The sequence below is a fragment of the Drosophila yakuba genome, chromosome 3R (genome assembly GCF_016746365.2).
Source record: "Drosophila yakuba strain Tai18E2 chromosome 3R, Prin_Dyak_Tai18E2_2.1, whole genome shotgun sequence".
NCBI lineage: Eukaryota > Metazoa > Arthropoda > Insecta > Diptera > Drosophilidae > Drosophila > Drosophila yakuba.
The window spans coordinates 15,307,628-15,329,564 of NC_052530.2; the positions used below are offsets into that span (position 1 = coordinate 15,307,628).

A 21,937-nucleotide genomic window follows, 5' to 3' on the forward strand; every position below is an offset into this window, starting at 1 on the left:
CGGATGTGAATGAATATGAATGGTCATCATTGGCAGTTACGAGTGCCTGCTGACGTAGTTGCCAAAATATCGCCGATTGGGCCCAGTGCACTCGAGCTCCTCCGGCAGCCCTCCGACCTCCTCTTACCACTCTCGGCTGGCCAAAAGCCGCTTAGAACTTAATTAAGCCTAAACTCAATTGGCCAAATCCCCGAGCGAAGGACTAACACATTCCCTTTGAGCTGGCCGTGCATTTTAATTTGTTTATACTGGACACCCCTCTCCCAAGAAACTATGAAGCAATAGTGCGAATTTCTAAGTTAGAAATTAATATCAATTCCCAGAAAATATGTACATACATAGGTCGAAGTTCGAGTGATTAAATATGATCAAGTATTTTCCTAACATGCATGATGGCAAATTATTGGTACATAAACCTGAGTAAGACTTTAATTTATAAAATATTAAATAAATTTAGAAAGCATAAATTATACCATAGCTAAACCCACATCAGTCTTATCAAAGGTAAATTACTTACGCACATCATATACATATGTTCGACTCTTATTAAAGAATTCCATCATAAATATAAGTTTTAATTGTGATATTGACCTTTCATTCTCCAATGAAATAAAGTTAATTATTTGTCGTTTGCCGCCACTAAACTTTAAACAGGTCCAGCTGTTAAAATTCCTCTAGTTCGGCAGTTTTTACAGAGATTGTAAGTATAAGTACTATATTTGTAGATTACAGATGCAGTGCGATAATTTTAAGTTTCCCCTGGCTCATCAAATCTGGTTGGCACATCAACAGCGCGAGCAAATTGATTCGCCAACCAGTTGTTTACAACAATTGCCGCCTCCACCTCCGATTCCATCCACCTCCACGTCCATCTGGCATAATCGGTCCGCTCAAATGCGATTTAGCTTCTGTTTAGCCTGTTGCTACAGTGAATATCCCCTATCTCGCCCATCTCCCCCGCAGCTTATCGCTGTGCACCCAAAACAAATTAGCCGATAAGCAGCTGACGCTGCTCCAATGCCCTCCGATCAAAATATTTGACAACAAACACAGGAGCACGGGCTTCCAATGGATTTTGCCCATCGATGATCATCTGTCTTCTGAATATTCCGAATAAGCGCTCAATCTGAATCAGGGAGCTGCATCATCTGACCGACTCTTGATACCACCCCATCAAGTCTTCCCAGCTAATCTGATAGTTAATTAATGATTATTGCAGGGGCGGGAAACCCCTAGATTAGAAAGGTGTTAGTTAATTAAGCTTTCAATAAATATATTAACCAAGAAAACATAAGCTAGATTGAAACACGAAGAGTTTGGTCTCATATATGTTATATTTAGGTAAGGAATCGTTATGTTTCGAATCGTTAAACGGTCATTGCGACTTCCAGAGGAGTCCTGATCACTTCTTCTTCAGGATGGAGCTGACGACAGCCGGAGCTGCGTAGGTGGTGATGGGAGCAGCAAAGGCAGTTCCTGCGGCATATGTGGTCACAGGAGCGGCGTAAGCAGGAGCACTGTAAGCGGAGTAGGATGTGTAGGCGGGAAGAGCGGCGGCGGCGTAGGTGGAGTAGGCTGGAGCGGAGTAGACTGGTGCGGAGTAGGCCAAGGGAGCAGCTGAGGAGTAGGTGGCGGCATAGGTGGCCACTGGGGATGCGATGAATCCTGCCTGGGCGGCGGCAATGCAGAGGGTCAAGCAGATGAGGAACTTCATGTTGAGTTGGTTGTTTGGGTTTGTTGGTTGGTCAGTGACTGATACTTCTGGCAGTTTTCATCGGTATTTTATAGGTGCTGCCGTTCAAATGGGACTTCAAATTTTAATTAGAACACAATTGTGACCAGGGAAATATTTCTGCTGACTAATGATGCTGGTTTGCCAGCCAATGGCGTATCAAATGGATTACCTTTTGGTCTTTTAGTCTTAATCCTAATGGTTTTACTCTCGTTGACTTGAACTCAATTATTTAATATTGTATTATTACTAAACTAATTATATGTATTTTTATTAATTTATCATTTATTTAAGTACATTCGTCTAAATGGATAGCTCTTCTAAAGTCGCTTTTAGGAATATTAATCGATTATATAAAACACAAGATTTTTTCTTTATAATTTTGAAGTTCAGTCTTTCATTATAAGGCTAAGGAATTTTATTTTAAAAATGCTTAATGCTGTCAAAGAAAAAACCAAGCCTCTGCTATAAGTTAACACTATAGAAAGAAATAATAATATCGTTTTGAAAACTTAAATTGAAAAGGTAATCCGTTTGACATGCCTTCGACTGAATAAAAGCAAAGTGCTGCTTCCGCGTTCAGCGAACATTACGCACCAGAAATCTCCAAGCGGACGCAATTGTGTTCTGATTAGGGTTTCTATACCCGCAAACCCGTTTGGTTAACTGGCGACATTTGTCCTATAAAAAGTGTGAGAAAACTGCCAAAAGTATCAGTCACTGACCAACCAACAAACCAAAACAACCAACTCAACATGAAGTTCCTCATCTGCTTGACCCTCTGCATTGCCGCCGCCCAGGCAGGATTCATCGCATCCCCAGTGGCCACCTATGCCGCCACCTACTCCGCAGCTGCTCCCTTGGCCTACTCCACCTACTCCGCTCCAGCCTACTCCACCTACTCCGCCGCCGCTGTTCCCGCCTACACATCCTACTCCGCCTTAAGTGCTCCTGCTTACGCCGCTCCTGTGACCACATATGCCGCGGGAGCTGCCTTTGGTGCTCCCATCACCACCTACGCAGCTCCGGCTGTCGTCAGCTCCATCCTGAAGAAGAAGTGATCAGGACCCCCGAAAAAGACTTAATGATTCCAAGCAATTGATCGAACAAAATAAAATCATTATAAAGCAATCGAATATATCTGAATTATTTACGACAAAGTGTGAGCCACAAAAAGACCGAGGATCCTCCTTTTAATTATCAGTTGATTTGCGAAAATAGGGCTTCAGGGTATGCATGTAGTCATTTTGTATTCATATTCATCATTTCAATTCAAACTTTCATTCAAAATCAATAACATTCATAGAAATAGTTTAGTAGTTGAGCACCTACAAAGGTGCATTATAACCGACTTACCTTCAATGTTAGAATAGAAAAACTTCAAGTCTCATATTTTGTATCAACTTTGTTTAATTGCTACTTTACGATCAGCTCTTTCGAAACTTATTTCTGATTTCTGATACACATATTCGAGCTGCATAATTGGACGGCTTGCGTTTCAATTGGCCTAAAAACAAACCAACAAGAAGTTCAAGGGTAAAATACAGCATTAAGTGTTGAGATTCCCGATGGCCAGAGTTCTGAGCTGGCTGGAAGAGTTATATAAGCGGAAACATCGGAGAGAGTGGACAGTTGAGCTTAGCTTAGCTTAGTAGAAGGAGCGGATAAACCAAAGACCCAGCAGGGAGCTAAGGATGGCGCTTACGCTGGCCAAGGATGGAGTCGAGGCTCCATTGTGCTGGTTGCAGATGCGCGGCTGGGGGGCGGATACGTATTGGCAGATGGTGCCCACGAAGTTCACCTGGGCGCGATCATTCACCTTCTTGTCGAATTGCTGGAAGTGGATGAATAGAATAGGTTGTTATCATTAAAGGTTGTTGGTCAAGGATTAATTCAAGGCTAACTGCAATGGTCTATTCTCTGTTTGACCATTCTATGTGATATGATTCACTCACCTCATTGAACAGGACGGTGGGCACGCTGGTGAGGGGCTCCTTGAGCCGCATGGTGGTTTCGCCGGCCTTCCTGAGCAGAACCATTCCCTCGGTGGAGTTGGCGCAGGTCTTGATGTTCTCCCAGTTGTTGATGTGGTTCTCCGAGGCGCATCGCTGGCCGGGATAGACGTTGTCCGGGAAATTCTTGCCGGCCTTCATCAGGCAGTTGATGAAGTCCATCGTGAGCGACTCGCGCGTGTACTCCACCTGGTAGGAGTTGGCCTGGATGTGCTCGATGGCGCAGGCATGCACCTTGTTGCCATAGCACTCGTTCGGTCCGTGGTGGCAGGTGAACGTCACCTCGGAGCCCTGGGTAACGAACTGCGGAGGAAGCCAGGCCAGGGGCCATGCAAATGAGCCATTGTCCTGCCGACAAACGGGGCCAAGGGGCCACTCACCTGAGACTTTCCGAACGGCACGAAGGTGAGCTCCACCACGTCGCGCAGTTCTCCCTTCACCGCCGGATACACCTGCTCCGTAATGAACTTGGCGCTGTCCGGGCACAGGGACTCGTAGTAGATGGAGATGGGTACCTGTAGAGCAGAGCAGGGTACGGTAAATTAGTCTTATATATTACGAGATTACAAAATATATTTAAGTTTGTTTATCATTATATATTGATCCATTTAACTAATCTATAGTCTCTATAGAAGATCTCAAGAGCTATCAAACTCAAGACTTTACACAAGACTTTGCCTTGCTTTGATGTTGGACTATTAAGTTGGATTATTAAGCAATTTAAGTGGTATTATATTTGAGCTACCCATTTTGCGTTATATGTAATGGTGGCAGTCTGTTCAATGGCCATTGAGGGTGCATTGCGTAATTTGCATTTTTCGAGAGTGCAGCCAAGCCGAGGCATGCAAATCTCATGCGGCTGAGTGGACAGGGTCCAAATATGGCTACCCTTTGTTTATCAATTGGGGACAACTGCCTCATGCTCCAGTCCTCGAGCCAAAATATTGTTGAACTTGGTCCCCCATGCAGATGAAGGCTGTACATGAGGAAAATAAATATGTACCTACTATATACATATCTACATACGTATCGAATTAATCATGGCTTGATTTGTATTGTACTAAATGTAGCATGGATATATCCAGGACAACAAAATCAAATTCAATCTTACTATCTCCTGAAAAGTTCTAAGCTAAAGCATTAACTGCGTTGCAGTTTATCATTGGATATTCATTATTGGCAATATGGTTTTCGGATTTGTTGTTAGGTATATTTGCTTTGTTATCTTGAGCTTACTCCCCCAATTTAAATGAACTTAGAAATGGCGACACATTTGTATTTCTCAATCAGAGAAATATTGCTGACTTTGGCTTTCTTTTAAGAACTCATCAAACGGCTATTTTTTAGGAACTGTGTACAGTCAACAAAAAATACGTAGAAAAATTAAATATTTTACAACAAATGCTTTATTTTCAAGCTTACGTGCTTGTAATACGTATGTTTATTTATTAGTAGCTGTGCAATCAAATGGCATTTAATGTAATTTCATTTGGCTATTTAAGCCCAAATTGAAGCTGTGTTTAGAAGGCCAATATAAGTACATTTCTGAAAGCTCGTGATCGAAGCACAAACGCTTGAACAATGCCAACAGAAAAGCAGGGGCAATAAAAAATAAAGAATATAAGCACAAATATGTACTGGTATGACGTGTATGAACACAAATGCAAATTGCCATTGCTGGAGTTGAAGTTATATAAAAGCTAATGACACATCGCTGAAAGAACCCGCCATTCTTCTCGATCTAAACAACAACAGCAGCAGACTCAGCTAAGTATATATGTATACAATATATACATTCATGTATCACTGTACCGGACATATGTGCACACAAAAAAATTATACCTACATAGCTTTGGGACGTGATGAAAACACATTTACATTCATATATATTAGTGTGCTAAAGTATGTGCTAAAAATATGGATGAATAATTGTAGAAAGCTAATCATATCAATTAGTAAACTGAAATTTACTATATATGGCTTTTAGATATACTCTCTAAATTTATATAAATTGTCTGGATTAATTACTTTATATAAACAATTTGTTAAAAAAAAAACTCTTAGCGTTAGAAATTTGCTAGCTTGAATTAAATATATATACACTAAGTATCTTCTGCTTGACATTGCTGTAACTTTAGGGAACCCCATAAGCATTGTGTTCAGTGTAGAATGAAGTTGCAGTTGGGGCTGAGCCGGCGAGCACCGGTTCTTCTGTGAGAAATCGAAACTGGTCTTCGAACCGGTTCTTCGCCCAAATGAAAATAACAACAGAGCAACAGGGCGCTCTCCACCTCACATATACATACATACGTACGCTTTTCCACGGTGGCGGCATTTTCCGATCCGACTCACTGGTGGCCCAGTTCGTTAAACTCTCGAAATGCCACTTGTTGCTGCCACGAAAAGGGTGCAGCTTTTCTATGGTTTTTGTATATTGTATTTTCCATCTACCTCCCCTCCTCCCTTCTATTTAGTTATTCGACTTAATCACGTCTTCACCTAGATGGTAAACGCCATTCGGATGCCCCTGACACGCTTTGCTGTTTGTTGTGTAATGGCTAAGTTGGGTCTGCGGATTTTTTCGCAAGCTCTACGGAGGGTTTTCCGAGCCGGAAACTCACCTTAGCGGCGCCATAAGCGGAGGCAATCAGGCAGCTCATCAGGAGGCACACGGCTGCGATTTTGTGACTCATCTTCAGGCTTCTCGTTCTTCTAAATTTCTTATATATGCAGGTAAATAGTCAGCACGTAACGAACGACAGTCGTGTTGTTAGCGGTTCGGTGGCTGAGCGCGAACTGTTGTTTGTTGTGGAGAGCTTGGCGCTTAGACCGCAGTTTCAATTCCAGTTGCCACTTGCCCGCCGTCGTTAGTCGAAAGCCAATTTCCAGACTGGAACGATGGCAGCGATGAGGGAGACTTGCCGCCTGCACTATAATTTGGGTTCGGGTTTGGGCTGGGCTTCTGTTGTACTCTTATTCCAGTCTCTCGATCGGAGTTCCAGTCGGAGAGGGAGTTAAAGCCAAGTGTTGAGGGAAATGAGAGAGCAGTGGAGATGTACATACATATATAGTTTTTTAGATGGTTTTAGATAGCCGAAGCTTTCATACTCTTGCGGATTTGCTTAAAACTGTATTTCTTAGACGTTTTTAGTATCCGATTTCTTCCGCCAACCATATTTTACCTGGTAACTATTTTAGTTTAGTTTTGCCTTAAGCGACATAGTAATATAGATGTGTTTTATTCAGCCCGCAGTGAACGCAACCCAATTAAGGAACAATTTATACGAACATATACATATGCAACAATGTTTCATACTTTGCAAGCAAGACTTTTCAAAACCTCAACATATATTGGCGAACAAACTTCCGACACCTGGGGAAATCAGACCCAACAAGCCTTTCGCCCACACAAAATACGGTGTAAGTACATTTGCTTGATTTTTGGTTTTATAAATAATGGAATTACAGATTAACATGCACAAGTCCTGGGAGCTGGAAGTCCCCTAGTCCCGAAACCGAAATCCCTGGGCTATCAAGTCCTTGCGAGCCTCCAGAATTTCTTCCTGCAGCTCCTTGGCGGCCTCGGGACAATCGTTGAAAGTCAGAGTTCTATACAGCACAGTCCAGACGGAATAGATCTGAGGGCAATATACAGTAGTAGTCAATAAGAGTAGTTATCAGTTATCTCTGTAGATTCCTTTAGGTTCCTATCCATGAACTCACCCCAAAAATCACGAGGAGCACAAGTGGCAGAAGCTGAATGTGCAGGAAATACTTGGTAGTCAATGGCGTTTGCACAGTTCCCAAGAGAACGGAAAGATAGGGAATCGCAAAGAGGGATGCGTAGAACAGCCAGCGTTGTAGATTGGTCATGGTTAACGAAATTTATTGGTAAACAAAACTAAATCGAAAAAAAGTTCTACACGTAAACATAGAGCTGGACCTTGAACCGATGTTCGCCCGGCACTTCGATATCGATATTGACCGGCGGCTATCGATCATTTCCTAATATCTAGTAAGAAGTGGCTCCAATAAGTAAATAAATGTTTGGCACTTCTCCAATGAGCTATCTTCCAGTTAGACAATGTTTAATATTCCAATTGGCTATCTTAGGTCCTGTGCGACAACAGAAAGCTATCTACAGTTAGCAATACAAACGCCAAAGCAGCCAGCTAACCACAGTTACCAATCGATAGGCAGAGTTGCGCCGTAGCAGCCAGGCCCTTACAGCCAGCAATTCAAATCGCAGTAATCGATAGACGCAGTTTCAAACTCGTTAAACCTAAGATTTAATTAAACGTTGGTGGGCGTGGTTGCTGTGGCGCCCACTGTACACGGCGTATTGGCAAGCAGGTCAGCGGTTCGGCAGCCAATTATTTGGAACTTGACCTCGTTCTCGGGCAAGTCGCCGCCCACAAAGAGTTTCGGCTGGCTGCTCAAGGCCCACAGCTCCTCCTCTCCCTTGGAATTCCGGTTGATCTTGAGGCCCGTGACGAACTTGATCTTGTGCGGATTGTAGGCCACCACCCGCAGGTCGTCCGCCGTGTAGTTGGCCACGGACTCCTCCCATTTCACCAGAGCGCCCAAGCTGATGAGGCTGCAGTAGAGATTCCCCGACTGGTCCATCACTTCAGATTCACACTGGATTCCCCGGGTGCCCAGGCTGTGGAAGCCATCTCTGCTTCTGCTGGCATTCGTGGACTTCCAGAAGGTCTCGTTGTTGACCAGGGCGAGCGGAACCCTGACCTCATTGAAGGCGTTCAGCGTGTGGAAGTACAAAAAGCGCTCTGTAAATTGAGATTAGTTATTCTAAGGATTTATCTTAAGTCAGCTATTTGTTGTTAGTTATTGTAATTGGCTTTAAAATGTTACCTTCCGCCTCACTGGGACTGAGGCTCACTGTAAATATGCCCGCCTGCGAGTTGCTGGAGCGTCCCAATCCCAGCAAAGGTGTCGGTTTCATGGACTCGTGCTCGATGCGCCAGGATCGTCCCGTCAGGGAGTCAAATACGATGAGGCCATAGCCCCAGGCATCGGCTATGTAGGCCCTGCCGCCCACACAGCGATTGGGAGTGCCACTCTCGGCCAGGTCCACCACCAGGGCCGTGAAGATGGACACGCTGGGGATGTAGGCATCGGGAGGAAGCGGGTGGCGCTGCACTAGTTCGTCCTTCACCAGGTCGAAGGTGAGGATTTGGGGCGGGCACAGCTGCAGGGAGTTTACCTGCCCCGAGTCCACCACCCAGAGACGCCAGCATTCGTCGATCTGGGAAGAATATAGTCAGGAAGTTGAAAAGCTGTATACTCAAGAAATCCATGAAACCATATTCATAGCAGCTAAAATATAAAATGGGCAAAAGATTCCTATACTTGTGCTTACATAGGTCCTAATGGCTGAGGTGATGCCAGAGCAGTTGTTGGGTGGCACATGCCACTCCGCGCTGGGATAGGGCTCCAGTCGGGGATTCTCCACCAGCTCATTGTGCTCCGCAGCCACGGTGGCCAGCGTGAAGGGTGTGGCCATCCCCAGTCGCGGAATCGTGAGGAAGGTGCGATGTCTGCCCTCATCGCCGTACTCAATGTCCACATCCACCGGCAGGAAGCGATTGCCCTTGGCGAGGTCGTCGCCCAAACTGAGGTTCGTCCACTGGTGCAGGGTGTGCAGCTCCTTGAGGACCAACTGCTGGCCCCGGACTGCACAGAATAACGCGAGGAGGACGACCCACATGGCTTTCAACTGGGAACCTGCTAAGTGCTAAGTGACAGTCCGCGCGGTTCAAACGATTGCCGAAGACTGAAGATGTGCAGGTAGGCCCTGCTAAGAACAGAACCTTCAATCTGAAGTACACTCACAAAAACGTAGTGTTTGCCATAATATTATTTATATATTTACAATTCAATTATTAATTTTTGAATAGCTTTAAAAGAGGGGTTTTTCTATCCAAATCTCATAATAGGGTTCTTTATTTAATTTGACTTTTATTTATAAGTTTTGTATAATCTTAGGTATGAGTATATGTAAAAACTAAACAAGACTTTTCCCAAAAAGAAAGCTGATAAAGAGTGAGTGGCATTTTGGTGTTTATTTCTGCGAGTGTAATTGACCATCAAAGTCAGAGACAAAGACAAAGGTCGTGTACCTGTGGCGGTCAAGCAAACACCTTCGAATGGTCCCAAGATTTATGGATGGACATCTTTTATGTCGGCTTAAGAGTGTTTACACAGATCTCGAGGGTCTCTGTGCACCTAGAAGCAGCCCCGCCCCTGCAGCAGGCCATCCACATCGCATCGCATCACCCGGTAATTGATTTCCCTGTAGTCAATGGTTCCGGCAAATATCTTCTGCAGGCGGTCGGAGAGCAGCCACAGCTCCTCCTGGCCATCAGCAGGTCTGCGGACAATCTTCATGCCACTCACGAATTGCAGCGTCACCGGATTCAGAGCAAGTGGCTGGACGTTCTCCCGGTTGTAGGGCCTTCGGATGTCCCAGCCGAAAATGCCGATGGGCTCCAGGAAGCCACAGAACCAGAATCCCCGCCTGCTTATCGCATGTGTGGCGCACTGAATCCCCCTTTTGCCCAGCGTAATGAAGTCCGACAGGGAGGAGCTAAAGCCCTTCTGCCAATTGGTGGCGTTATTCAGGACATCCAAGGGAATGGCCAGCTCCAGTTCGTTGGTCAGCGCATGGAAAATCAGATGGCGGCGCAGTCCCAGTCCCAAAGGAGTCACTGCCAAGGCCAGGGGGCCATCGAGCAGCTCGAAACTCTCGCCAGCCACCGTGTGCGTTCCGAACCTCGCATCCGGATAGGTGAACTTGTTCTCGATGCGCCAGGAGCTCTGGCCCACGACATCGTACACCACTATGGCCTTGCTGGTGGGGTCCGCCAGGTAGGCAAACACATCCTTGCACTGCCCACTGGGCGGCGGATCCCGGATGTCTGCAAATATATTCACGAACCTACTGACCTTCGCCTTGTAGGACGTTTCGGGTAGACGATAGCGATGGATCAACTGATCGGTGGCCAGGTCGAAGACCACCACCTGTGGGGCACAGTGCTGCACGAACTCTATTTCCCCGCTGTCCAGCACCCACATCTGCCCACAGGCGTCGATGTGAACGCGGTACACCGACGTCAGACCATCGCAGTTCGCTCCGTGGCTGCTGTGCCACTGGTAGCTGGGATAGGCCTGGATTTCACTGCCATTCTCCCGCTGCACATTGGTGACGTAGGCCAGGGAGAAGGGAACTCCCTGTCCGAAGCGGGGTGACGTCACGAAGTGTCGAGGTGCACCGCCATTAGCTGGGAATTAGGTGAAGAGTATTTGGGTTACAAGGTCATCAGCGGTTTCAGTGTAAAATAATGAGGCTATCAAAAGGATCTATTCCTTTTCTTCTTGTTGAAAATTAATTGAAATGTTAAACATATTCTACAATTAATTCCAAAGAAATGGAATGAGTAAATCTGGAGGTGACTTGTTGTTAAGTTGTATGTTCCTATTTCAAAATGCAAAGTGATTGGCTGACAGCTCACTTGCTTACATAGATGTTACTAATCAAGCGTAAAGCCACCAAGTTGTCAAATACTATTAATTAATTATTCAATGTAAAAAATGACTAGATATGTGATTCCCGCCACTCTGTTGTGCGATGCTTACGTGGGTAATAAACATCGATGTCGATGGGAATGGGACTATCCGGATTGTAGCGACCATTTCGGAGCACCTGCTCTCGTTCTTGTTCACTGGGGAAGCCGTACTGCAGATTCCTCCATTCAAACACTATGGGTGTATCCTTGTGATCCGAGGGAAACCTGAAGTCCGGGAAGAGGGTCTTGGGAGGATTAATGTGGTACTGGGCCAGGCAAAGACTCGGGCAAGCGATCCACACAGCAAGGGCTAGAATAAGCCTAGGAGGAAATATCACTGAGTTTTTGTCAACCGTAAAGTGATTATTAAATTTTACATTTTACGAGTCATTTGTCACGATGAGAGATCCTTACGCGAGGGCTCTTGCCATTATACTAAACCATCGCACGCCAAAAAACCATACGAAATTGGGAAACAACAAAACCAGAAGCCATTTCAAGATGGTATATCTTACTCCAACTGGTTTTTAAATTGTATTTTGAATCTGCTTGCTTGTTTTTATATGCTCATTTCTCTGGAGTCTCTTCTTTTGTTTTTCTACCCTTGCTACGGGTATTTCGCTGTTTATGTCTTTATTGACGAAACATACAAAAAGGTGACTTTATAAATAAGTAACTGGTAAGTGAAATTTACAAGCGTTACTGTTTGTTTTTTGATAATAACAATGACATTATGCAAATAAAGTGAACTATCTTTCGAAGGGCTAAGTATTAGGATATTTGGCTATAAAGAATGCTATAACTTAATAGACAAGATTTAAACAAAACTCAAATAGAACTCCACAGACTCAAAAGTGATTTAATGTGTTGACATTGAAGAAAACCCGAACTAGTAGTAGTCGGAACTGATTTATGTCACAGCTCTTATCACTCGTCTTGCTAGCCGAGCTTATGAATATCGAAATGCCCGTGATTCACTCAGTGGTCTTTATAGTTTATAGTTAATGGGCTCCTTCAGATGTGGGCCACCAGTACCAGTACAGTGGTTCCCCGCTAATAGAAGCACCTTAAAATTAAAATTCAGGTGATCGTACTTAACTTGTATAAAAGCCAGCGAAAAAGGGAAAAGCTAATGACAAAAATAATAATGTGTAATTCCATTTATTTCCCTTTATTTTTAATATTCAAGCTTTAAAAAGAAAATAACAAATAGTTAATTGGTGTTTACATCAAATGAATGATATCTCTTTTTGGATTAAATATTTAAATAAGAGGAATTTAAAATTGGCACTGCAAGTAAAACTTAATTGCCCAAATGACTTTGAAATTCAAATCGGAAGCACATTATCGCACACAGTAATCTTAAGCATGCTAAATGAACACATATTCCCCAATAAATAAATCATTGGGTGCTTGTGGCTTTTTGATCAGAATGGCCTATTGCCTCTTAAATGCAAAACCAAAGTGGCGGAGGCGCGCGCCACTGAGAACTATTCCGCAAACCAGTAAAATGGAGAAATAAACTCATTAAATGTGGCAAAAACTTGTTTGGCTGTCGTTTCACGCCTCATTTAAGTGTCAGTTGAGTGCAACGACTGTGCATTGGACGGGAACTAGGCTTAATTTGTTTAATTAATCAAAAATCATTTTGTCCACTTGGACATTCTGTCCACTTTGGTCGCTTGACAGCCTTTTTTTTGGGCACCATAATATTAAAACAAAGCTTTATGGACGGGGTTATGCATTCAATTTAAATGAGAGCAAAGTCATAAAATTTTTACGGGTTCGAACTCGTCATTCACTCGTCATTCGCTCTTCCTTTATATTTTTTATAATTCAATTTTATTGTCGAACTTTTTCCGAAATGTAAAGTTTATGATTTTGTAACAGGTTAGTAAGCTAAACATCGTAAAGAATTGCAGATAAAAAGCTATGTCGTGATAAAAAATAATGTATCAATAAAACCAGTTTCATGTTTTCGGATAAGATTGTAAACTAATTGGGAAGTATCTACATTTAAATAACATTTCTGCTTGTAAAGTATTTAAATTCAATTGCCTGCATTAGAAAGTGTCTCAATTGATTGCCCGAAATCACATTAATAATCAATTACCAATCCCACACACCTGACTGCATGCAAATGTCGCCGATCTGTCCACCTTGCCCCTGTGCAATTATAAAATTTGTTTCTTGTTTTTCCATCAATTACTGCCTGCAGCGGGCGATACCATCTAATCCCACCGACGCCTGCCAATCGACCGGTTTTGGCCACAAATTATTAATGGCATTTAAAACAGAATACTGTGTGATGACCGAACTGGTCGCTAAATTTGGATTTGGATTTGAATTTAGCAAAAAATGAAGTTTAATATTCTTCGCACATTTAATTTAACCTTACTCTACTTCGCCTTTAAGTCGAGAAGAGTGCTAATAAGCGAAATTTGTATTTGCAAAATGAAGTAATATATATGGCCAACGATGCGTGGACGACTGCCGGAAGTTGGGCTATCACCTTGCCGGAGTATCAAATGCCAGGCAATCGCTAATGCCGTGTTCCAGATTTGGTATATGTGTTACCACACTAATCTGCAACAGGTGGCGGACTCGTTCCGACTTTATAGTTAATGTCTTCGCTAATCGCCCGAGCTGTGACACTGCCTTCCAATGCATACTAATGCGAAAATAATCCTCGGTAAGGTGTCGCCGCCGATACTAACGTTTAATTAATTGGTTTGAGTGCAATAAATAGTAAGCTTTATGGCCGGCATTAATCAGACTTTGTAGCTTTCTTGCTGGAGAGGGGAAACTATAAATAATAATCGCTGGAGCTATAAGTTAAAAGCGGCCCATTTATAATCTGCAGATTTCCGGAATATGGGTTTTCCACTGATGAGTTCGTTTTTGAACTTTGTGTCCATGCTCATAAAACTTCCAGGCTTCGCAATAGGAAGTTACAACTCAAACTTTTCGGTTGATGATCTGTGGTACAGCTTCAACTTTGGAGCACAAATCACCCATTAAAGCCTGGCATCAATACACATAAGCAGATGTCTCATTAAAATAATTTATTCAATTTACACTTTATATTTACACCAGCTGCTGCGAGCATTGCGTATACGCAGAGTGTACGCCACTTGTCCTTCACTGCTGATCCACCGACCGCGTGGACCGCTGATAGTAGTAGCCACTGTGGCGACCGCTAAAGGCGGTGGGTGGCACCGACACCACTCGGGTGGTGGCCGCCGGAGCGGTTGTGCCCACCAGGGTGTCCAAATAGGATCGCTGGTAGTTGTCCCTGGTCGCCTTGCTGGGCGGGAAGGCCTCTCCCTGATTCAGGGCGGTGAACGGGTTGCGAGCAGCGTAGTTGACAATGCCGCCGGTCTCGAACTTAAAGGGCGACTTGGTGGTGAAGGGCGTGGTCAGCGCCGGACTGGTGAAGTACGTTTGCAGGGCATTCGTGGAGGCCTGGCCGTGAGTATTGTAGACGCCGTAGTTCAGCAAACTGTTGTGAGTGGGTGGTGCGGGCAGGGCGACTCGATGACCCAGCAGCGAGTTGCCAGCGGGCAGTTCCAGCCTAACAATGCGGTTGTTGAACTCATTGGCATTCAGGTTCTTCAGGAAGAAGCGATGGAACTTCGAGGCTATGGCATAGATAACTCCCGGCTCCGACTTGGTGGTGGTGATATCCGCCACAAACTGCAGTTGATCGCGATCGAAAGCCAGCACCGACTGCTGGTTGGTCGTTGGATTCCACGAGGCGATGGCTGTCTCACTCAGGGGACTGAAGATCAGGCTGCTGTCGAAGGGCGATACGGAGAGGCCAATGCCTTGGGAGCTCTTCTTTCCCACCAGTTTCACGTCCAGCATCTTGCCGTCTGGCAAAGGACCCGCACGCAGGACATTCTTGTGCACGGAGAAAACTCTGGAAAATAAATGGATAACATAAGCTATTGTAACTATTTTGGATGAACACTCATGGTATTCAATTATATTTGTTGTTATATTTAACAAAGCAATAAGTAACCTATTTATGGTGAGCCCAACATAACTCGAAGTCGAAGTCATTCGAACTAATTTAATGTTCATTATTTCAACAGTTAACCTAGCATTGAAACTTGAAAGGCAATGCAAGGCATTATAGTTAATCATACCTTCCTAAAGTTACGTGACCAATTGCCTTAAGTCAATAAAGGTATTTTATGTATTTTGGGGGTAATTTGCGGCTGAATGAACTGGTTGGTTTTCTACTTAAAAATCGAAATACCTATCAAATTTGTTCAATTAATAGTTGACTCACCTATCAGTGGCCAAGGGCTGGAAGTAAACCACACCGGAGCGCTCATCGAAAGTCAAGCCGACCACTCCGTCCATCAGAACGAAGCGGTGCTCATGGATCTCGGACTGGGCGAAGTCCGGATCAGGATACATGGCTGGATGGGAAACCCGCCAGGTGACGTCCTTGCCACTGTCGTACACTATAATTCCCGGCTCCACGGTGTCCGTAATATAGACGAACACATCATCGCATCCCTTGGCCGTCGTCTCATCAATCACCATGTTGGTGAACAGGGACTCGCCCCGCAGGACCTCCGGGGGGAAGTCGATACGTCTCACCACTCGATCCGTTGCCAAGTCCACGACCAGGATCTTTGGCGGGCAGGTGATCTCGTAATCCTCCAGGGACCGCGAAATTCCAGCATCCAGCAGCCAAATGCGGTTGCAGGAGTCCACACGCAGGCGGTAAACCGAGGTCAGGATGAGATCGCTGCAGTTGAAGTCACTGCGTCCTGTGTTGGAGAAGGACCAGTCCGGGTAGGCGTTCAGGGTGGGGGAGTCCCCGAACTGGGCCTTGGAAACCCAGCTCACAGTCGAGGGCACTCCGGAGAAGAGCTTCGGCGTGGCCACAAATATCCGGTCATCCGTAACAGCCAAGCCCGTGATGAGCACATTTTGAGGATTGAAGAAATTCGGATCGGAGACCGGAGCCTGAGGTTCGAAGTTATAGCGCAGGAGCTTCCACTGCTTGGCCACCTGCAGGCCAGGGGTTAGAGCCTGGCTAACCGGCGACCAAAGGACCACACAAATCACTCCCACTAGGATGCGAATCATGGCAAGAGGAGGTCTGCAAAATATTAGAGCAATCAAAGAGAATTACTTGATGTTGCAGCCACTGCAAGTCCAGAATTTAAACTGCTGCAATTCAGCTTTTGCGGGGGCTTATCTATCATTTCTATTTCCGGACAATCGTCATGGGAGGAAATCGGAATCAGAAATTTTCCCAACATAAAAATAGCCTCTTATTGAAATTTGTGAAAGCATTAGCTTGTTTTGTACTTAATTAAGTGTCTAACCCTTCGAAAACCTTTATGAATATTAAGCATAACCTTTCAATTGAAGATATTGTTTCTATAAATGGCTTTGAATATGGTCTACATTTGCTTATGAACACCGTGAATAATCATTTTTATCTTAATCGCATTCCGATTTTAATTGAGCTTATGAATCTTTATTTGTAGTGTAAAGACTTTGAAAACCACATGCAATAAATGCATAACCAATAGGTGAAGAACCACAAACCCTGGATCGTGCTATTGAATGAATTAGCTCCAAACGATTAGCAAGTCGTTTTCAGCAATTGCAGACGATGCATTTTTAATTGGTGAGTTACAATCTACATACAATGCCGTAAACTACTGATGGGTTTCCCAGCCAATTCACTCATTTTAAATGGAACCAATAAGGTTAGTTCGCTGTCATAGCAGAAGCCTTTCTAACCAAGTGCAGAAAAAGATATTGCCGGTGATACATATTACATGTAAATGTGCCAATTCCGGTGCCGGTGCCGGTATGCGGATTGCGGATTGTGGAGTGCAGACTGCAAAATGCCGAGTGGGCTTGGCGATTGTATTCAAATGAGTTCGCAATGCAGCCGGGTCAGTCCGGATTGAAGTGTCCGCATCCATCAGATACGTGCGCTTGCATCTGCGGCGTGCTTTTATTTCTCACGCCAGTCGTATCCCACTCGCACACTCGATCTCAATGACAGCTGCAGAAGATGCACTGGTAAAAAATGCAGGTTTTCTTATACTATTGCAACTATTAACTATTTATATTAAACCCCCAAATCAATCTCTATATTCTCGACTCGATTTGCCGCAGTGTAAGCGCAAAGCGTATGCATTTTTTAATTGCTCAGCAAGTTTTGCCCAGTGCGAAGACATAAGGAACTGACACTTTAATTTGCTATCCACTGGTCAGAGGCATTTGAATATTTTTTTTTGGCCAATTGGCTGTGGGCAGTTGTCTCTGATTTCGCTCAAATCATACACTATTAAATGGCGGAGACAACTCCCAGACTCGTTTGAGTCTGGCAAATTGCAGAGAAACATGGCCAACGTGCTGCATGAAACTTTCATTGGCGCGTGCCACGATAAGCAGTTAAAGATAATTGAATTTTTGTAATTTCCAGCCTGGCAACTGGCATTTGATGGTTTACATAAAACAAAGAGTGAAAAGTCAAGGCTAATACCGGCGCAACATGCGTAAAATAGATTTATTTCTGCGCACCTGTGCACTTTACATAACACTTGTGCAACGTCGAGAGGAAACACGAGCAGTTTCCCAAAGTCACAACTCGAAAAAATTCAGAAAAGAAATGTGAAGATGAAAACTCGACTGGGGTTTTTGTCACTAGTGTATTGGGCTCACTGGGCGGCAAGCGGAACTAACCGCTTACAAAAAGTTTACAAGTCAGGAGCTACAAGCCTCGAAAACCCCAAAACCACTTGTTTTTATATTACATGTTATTAAATGTTGTTATTTTTTGTTTGGCTGAAGTGCGCATTTCGCTTGATAGACATCCACGATGATGAGCTATGGCAGCCCAATGAAATTTCGCTTAATTTTCGTTTAATTTGTCCATTAAATTTCAGCACGAAGTGGTTCGAAAGCGTAAGCTGAAAACAACTTGGCTGCACGATACAAACCTCTTGGCCAAATTATTAACAACAATCAGTTTAATAAAATGTTTGGCTCAGTAACCTTTGGAAAATGGCTTGTTTTTCCTCTTTAGACATGCACTTTTATTCAGTGATAAGTAAATTTGTAAGTATGTAAATATCGTCTTTTCCTAGGTACTATATTTCTTAGTTCAAATCGGCTAACTATTGTGAACCAAATTATTCTACCTCATTTCCAATGAGAAATACATGTACTTTATAGCGTCGAAAGGTCTTCCTTTTACCTGTTACGAATCTAGTGTACCCTCTTTCTCCAAGGGTCACGTCTATAAAAATGCATAAAATATATCTATGTTTATTACGAAAAAGCCTAGGCTGAACAAATAAATCAATGAAAACCCCTATAAAACCTTTGGCCTAAAGAAACTTGTAGACAAAGGCCTAACATTATTAACATTATTCATTGGGAGCATAAATCTGTGTGTAGACAGTTGGCCTAATAATAGAAATGTCATATTTGTGGGCCAGATTTGGGCAGCCCATTAATTAATGGGTCCCTTTAAGAAATCTCCATAGCCAAACGTGACGCAACGAAAAGTGTTATTCCCCCATTGGACGTCGGGGGCCAATTAAGAAAAATAAGTTCAACCTAGTTGCACCAACTAGTACTACACACAACGACTATGCGATTGGATGGAGTGTTGCCTTATCTGAATCACAATGCTACAATGTTTTGCACCTCGTCGCTCGGCGAATTCTCACGCGTTCCACAATGGACATGAGACCGAAAATCTTTAATTTCAATTGAGTTGTACTACTATACGTTGATCCTATTTGAATCGCCCGATTTAGGTGTTCTCATAAACCACAAAACTGCTGCGGAGTTGAGCGGATGCATGTCTGTCGAAGGTTGATTAGCACCTGCTTGTGAATTTTTTTGATTTTGCCAACGGCGGAAAAGGTCGCCGTAACAGCTTCCTTAGAGCCAGCAGACATGTGCACATCGATATGCGGTCATAAATCCAGTATAAATCGGCAGTCACGTAGAGTGGCTGCACTTTGCGGCGGCGATCGATTTTAATTGGGCCCAAAAACCGAACTAAAGAAAAATGCGTTTGCCAACAAAAGTTAATTAACACAGTTCCGTTCTCCGGCCGCAGCGGCTTCTTTTGGCCACAAGCCAAACTAAAACACACTGACACACGCGATTGGCGCATTTGGCTAATAATTTACAATGTGCAACAGCATACCCTTGGCTTCGCCTATTGATTTGCCAATGAAGTCAGATGGGCTCTAAATATGTTGTTTTTTGATTCGGAATTCAAGCGGTGAGAGTGGCATTGGCAACGCCTCACAAGCTGCACTCGAGCAGTTAACTAAATGCACGCCAATTTGCACTTTAACCGTTGGAAACCGCACTTCGCGAAGTGGCAGCAATCGGCGCGTTCGTTGCCTAAGTCTTTTGTTTTGTGGCCTGGGCAATTTGTGCTTCATCTGGCATTTGCTTACTTTTGATACACTTCGAGCTTGCTGGAGCTGGTTGTTGAGTAGTGGCTGTTATATTTTACTTAATCCTAAATTTCTGCTCTTTTTCTTTTCACTGATCGCGCGACACGTCCGAGCGTAGCGGTTGCCGTTTTGCGACTGCGTTCCGTTTGCCAGGCGCACCGAACTTTATAAGAGTGGGTTACTTTACTTTGTTACTTTATATTGGCCTAACAACCTATCCACTTGGTCGGCTCCTGCTGCAGTGCAACTCTTATACTCGATGGGCGGACATTCAGAGCAGCTTTTCTGCTGGGGACACATCACTCATACGCTCCGTGGTGCCAGTTTCCGCAAATTTGCATTAAAGTCTGCAGGTTATGAGTGCTGGCAACGCGACGGCCAATTGTTGTAATTCAGTTGTTATTTGCTGCGGCAATTGGGCTGAACTCTTTTTACAAGTTCATTATCGCCATGCCCATAAATAAATCGTTTGGTTTTATTTTATCATTTGGGCGATTTCGGCATTTGTATCAGCATATCAGCGCCTGTTTTTGTCAATGGAGAGTCCATTGTACCGCATGGTGATGCGGCGGAATTTAAGGTAAACAGACAGTTATAAATTAAATGTACTGGGGTGGCAATTAAAATACCACAACCAGTTCGAGAGGCCAGTTCAGCACAAATGAATATTTGTTTTATTGATATTTTTTAAAATACACAATGCTGCATTTAAATTTCAGTAATTGCTAAAGTTAAATTTAAGATTTATGCATCCCCATGCATTGGCTAACTTAAAACATGTCCCTACTTGTTAGTATAAACTAGCTTTTTAACTGGATTTTCAAGCTGCGCCAAGAATATTATTAGATTATTTACATTTTCAGAGCCCCCGCAGTTGATAAGTAATTGGCCAGTCAAATATGTTAAGTGATTTATATTACACCCTTTCATTTTCATTTTATTTATTATTTTCAGTTTACCAAGACTGCATTTGATTATCGTTTGTCAGACTAAGCTGTATTTAAATTCTCTGGTCCCCTCAATTGATAAGTGATTGTCTCTCATTCGAATTCCGCCTGCTGCTGACTGCATTTAATTATAAATAAAATTCACCCGGTACCCTTTCGTTCCGCTAGCGGTAAATGCAGGACAGGTGCTAGAGCTTAGCACACAGAGACTGGATTTCCACCGGAGTTGTCCAACTGAGCTGAACTGGATTCGGGTTTCATAACATGTTGGCAGGAACCCATTTACATTTTTACATTTGACCAATATTGGCGCCAGTGAAAGCCCATGAGACCAACGAGCCGGCTCGTTTGAGGGACCAACTTGCTGGCATCCATTCGAAAATGGAAAGTATACCAACCGATTTGAATTTTTGGGGCACGGGTGCCCCAAATTGAAAACCCACCAAAATGTTCTCTGCCGACAATTTTCGTCGACTGTGCGCTAACCCAAAATAAGGAGAAAAAAATCGTGAAAAGCCCCACTTAAAAGGGGTTATGCAAAAAAGGTGACTGCAGCCGCTATATCGAAACTGGTTTGCGGGCAGAATTAGCCAAGTTAGCATTAAGTGGCTCGATTTGGCATTTGTTTGCATTGTGACACACGGAGTTTCTTTACTTGCTCTCGAATTAACCAATGCGTGGATGAGTACTACCGCTTGGGGCATTATCATCGATGATTAGTCTGATTAACACATGCTAATGGGCCAAGCCCATTCGACATTCACTTTGTCATTGGCTCTCTTTCTTAATTGCCGCATTTTCGGAGAACACTTGGACCCCAGCTAATACCAAGTTACGATCTAAATAATCGTTTATGTAGTACCGGTTCTAACCACGCCGGTTCAAGGCTGTGGCCAATGTCAGCCGATATGGCCGGCATACGGTGATATAACCGGGTAATCCAATCCAATCCAATCCAATCCGATCCGATGCGAGCCGGGCGGAAGCGTAGGTGGCTTGTGCCTATCCCGGGGCGGTTCGCGGCTATCAAAGCTATCAAAGCTATCAAAACTATCACAACCATCAAGAGTTTCCTTTCACAACAACGCCCTGGACCGATGCTCATTAGGCGGCTTGGCTTGGCCGTTTCGAAAGTAACCAATCTGCGGAGAAACAAAATCTGCGCCAGGTCTGCTGGCCACTCGCTCCATAT

At 43.9% G+C, this 21,937-nt stretch overlaps 7 protein-coding genes across 7 annotated transcripts; 1 reads left to right on the top strand and 6 right to left on the bottom strand.

Moving 5' to 3' along the window:
- Positions 1-1,315: 1,315 nt before the first annotated feature.
- LOC6536957 (cuticle protein 16.5) lies at positions 1,316-1,764 on the bottom strand. Its single transcript, XM_002097490.4, has one exon. The coding sequence runs from the start codon at positions 1,712-1,714 to the stop codon at positions 1,403-1,405; it is 312 nt and encodes a 103-aa protein (XP_002097526.1). The 5' UTR covers positions 1,715-1,764; the 3' UTR covers positions 1,316-1,402.
- Positions 1,765-2,436: 672 nt separating this feature from the next.
- On the top strand, positions 2,437-2,863 carry LOC6536958 (vitelline membrane protein Vm26Ab). Its single transcript, XM_002097491.4, has one exon. The coding sequence runs from the start codon at positions 2,488-2,490 to the stop codon at positions 2,791-2,793; it is 306 nt and encodes a 101-aa protein (XP_002097527.1). The 5' UTR covers positions 2,437-2,487; the 3' UTR covers positions 2,794-2,863.
- A 259-nt stretch (positions 2,864-3,122) lies between these two features.
- LOC6536959 (GILT-like protein 1) lies at positions 3,123-6,554 on the bottom strand. Its single transcript, XM_002097492.4, has 4 exons — positions 6,366-6,554; positions 4,125-4,259; positions 3,688-4,047; positions 3,123-3,566 (listed from the first exon to the last, which is right to left on the bottom strand). The coding sequence occupies exons 1-4, from the start codon at positions 6,435-6,437 to the stop codon at positions 3,381-3,383; spliced, it is 753 nt and encodes a 250-aa protein (XP_002097528.1). The 5' UTR covers positions 6,438-6,554; the 3' UTR covers positions 3,123-3,380.
- Positions 6,555-7,169: 615 nt separating this feature from the next.
- On the bottom strand, positions 7,170-7,621 carry LOC6536960 (dolichol-phosphate mannosyltransferase subunit 3). Its single transcript, XM_002097493.4, has 2 exons — positions 7,468-7,621; positions 7,170-7,382 (listed from the first exon to the last, which is right to left on the bottom strand). The coding sequence occupies exons 1-2, from the start codon at positions 7,615-7,617 to the stop codon at positions 7,248-7,250; spliced, it is 285 nt and encodes a 94-aa protein (XP_002097529.1). The 5' UTR covers positions 7,618-7,621; the 3' UTR covers positions 7,170-7,247.
- Positions 7,606-9,545, bottom strand: LOC6536961 (protein yellow). Its single transcript, XM_002097494.4, has 3 exons — positions 9,125-9,545; positions 8,617-9,010; positions 7,606-8,531 (listed from the first exon to the last, which is right to left on the bottom strand). Exons 1-3 carry the CDS (start codon positions 9,470-9,472, stop codon positions 8,038-8,040), a joined length of 1,236 nt encoding a protein of 411 aa, XP_002097530.1. The 5' UTR covers positions 9,473-9,545; the 3' UTR covers positions 7,606-8,037.
- A 206-nt stretch (positions 9,546-9,751) lies between these two features.
- On the bottom strand, positions 9,752-11,689 carry LOC6536962 (protein yellow; the record flags this gene model as incomplete). Its single annotated transcript, XM_002097495.3, has 2 exons — positions 9,752-11,045; positions 11,401-11,689. Coding segments are annotated over 2 exons (1,344 nt in total), but the record flags the coding sequence as incomplete, so codon positions are not given.
- Positions 11,690-14,380: 2,691 nt separating this feature from the next.
- Positions 14,381-19,953, bottom strand: LOC6536963 (major royal jelly protein 1). Its single transcript, XM_015192545.2, has 3 exons — positions 19,799-19,953; positions 15,628-16,452; positions 14,381-15,252 (listed from the first exon to the last, which is right to left on the bottom strand). The coding sequence occupies exons 2-3, from the start codon at positions 16,437-16,439 to the stop codon at positions 14,472-14,474; spliced, it is 1,593 nt and encodes a 530-aa protein (XP_015048031.1). The 5' UTR covers positions 16,440-16,452; positions 19,799-19,953; the 3' UTR covers positions 14,381-14,471.
- Positions 19,954-21,937: the final 1,984 nt, after the last annotated feature.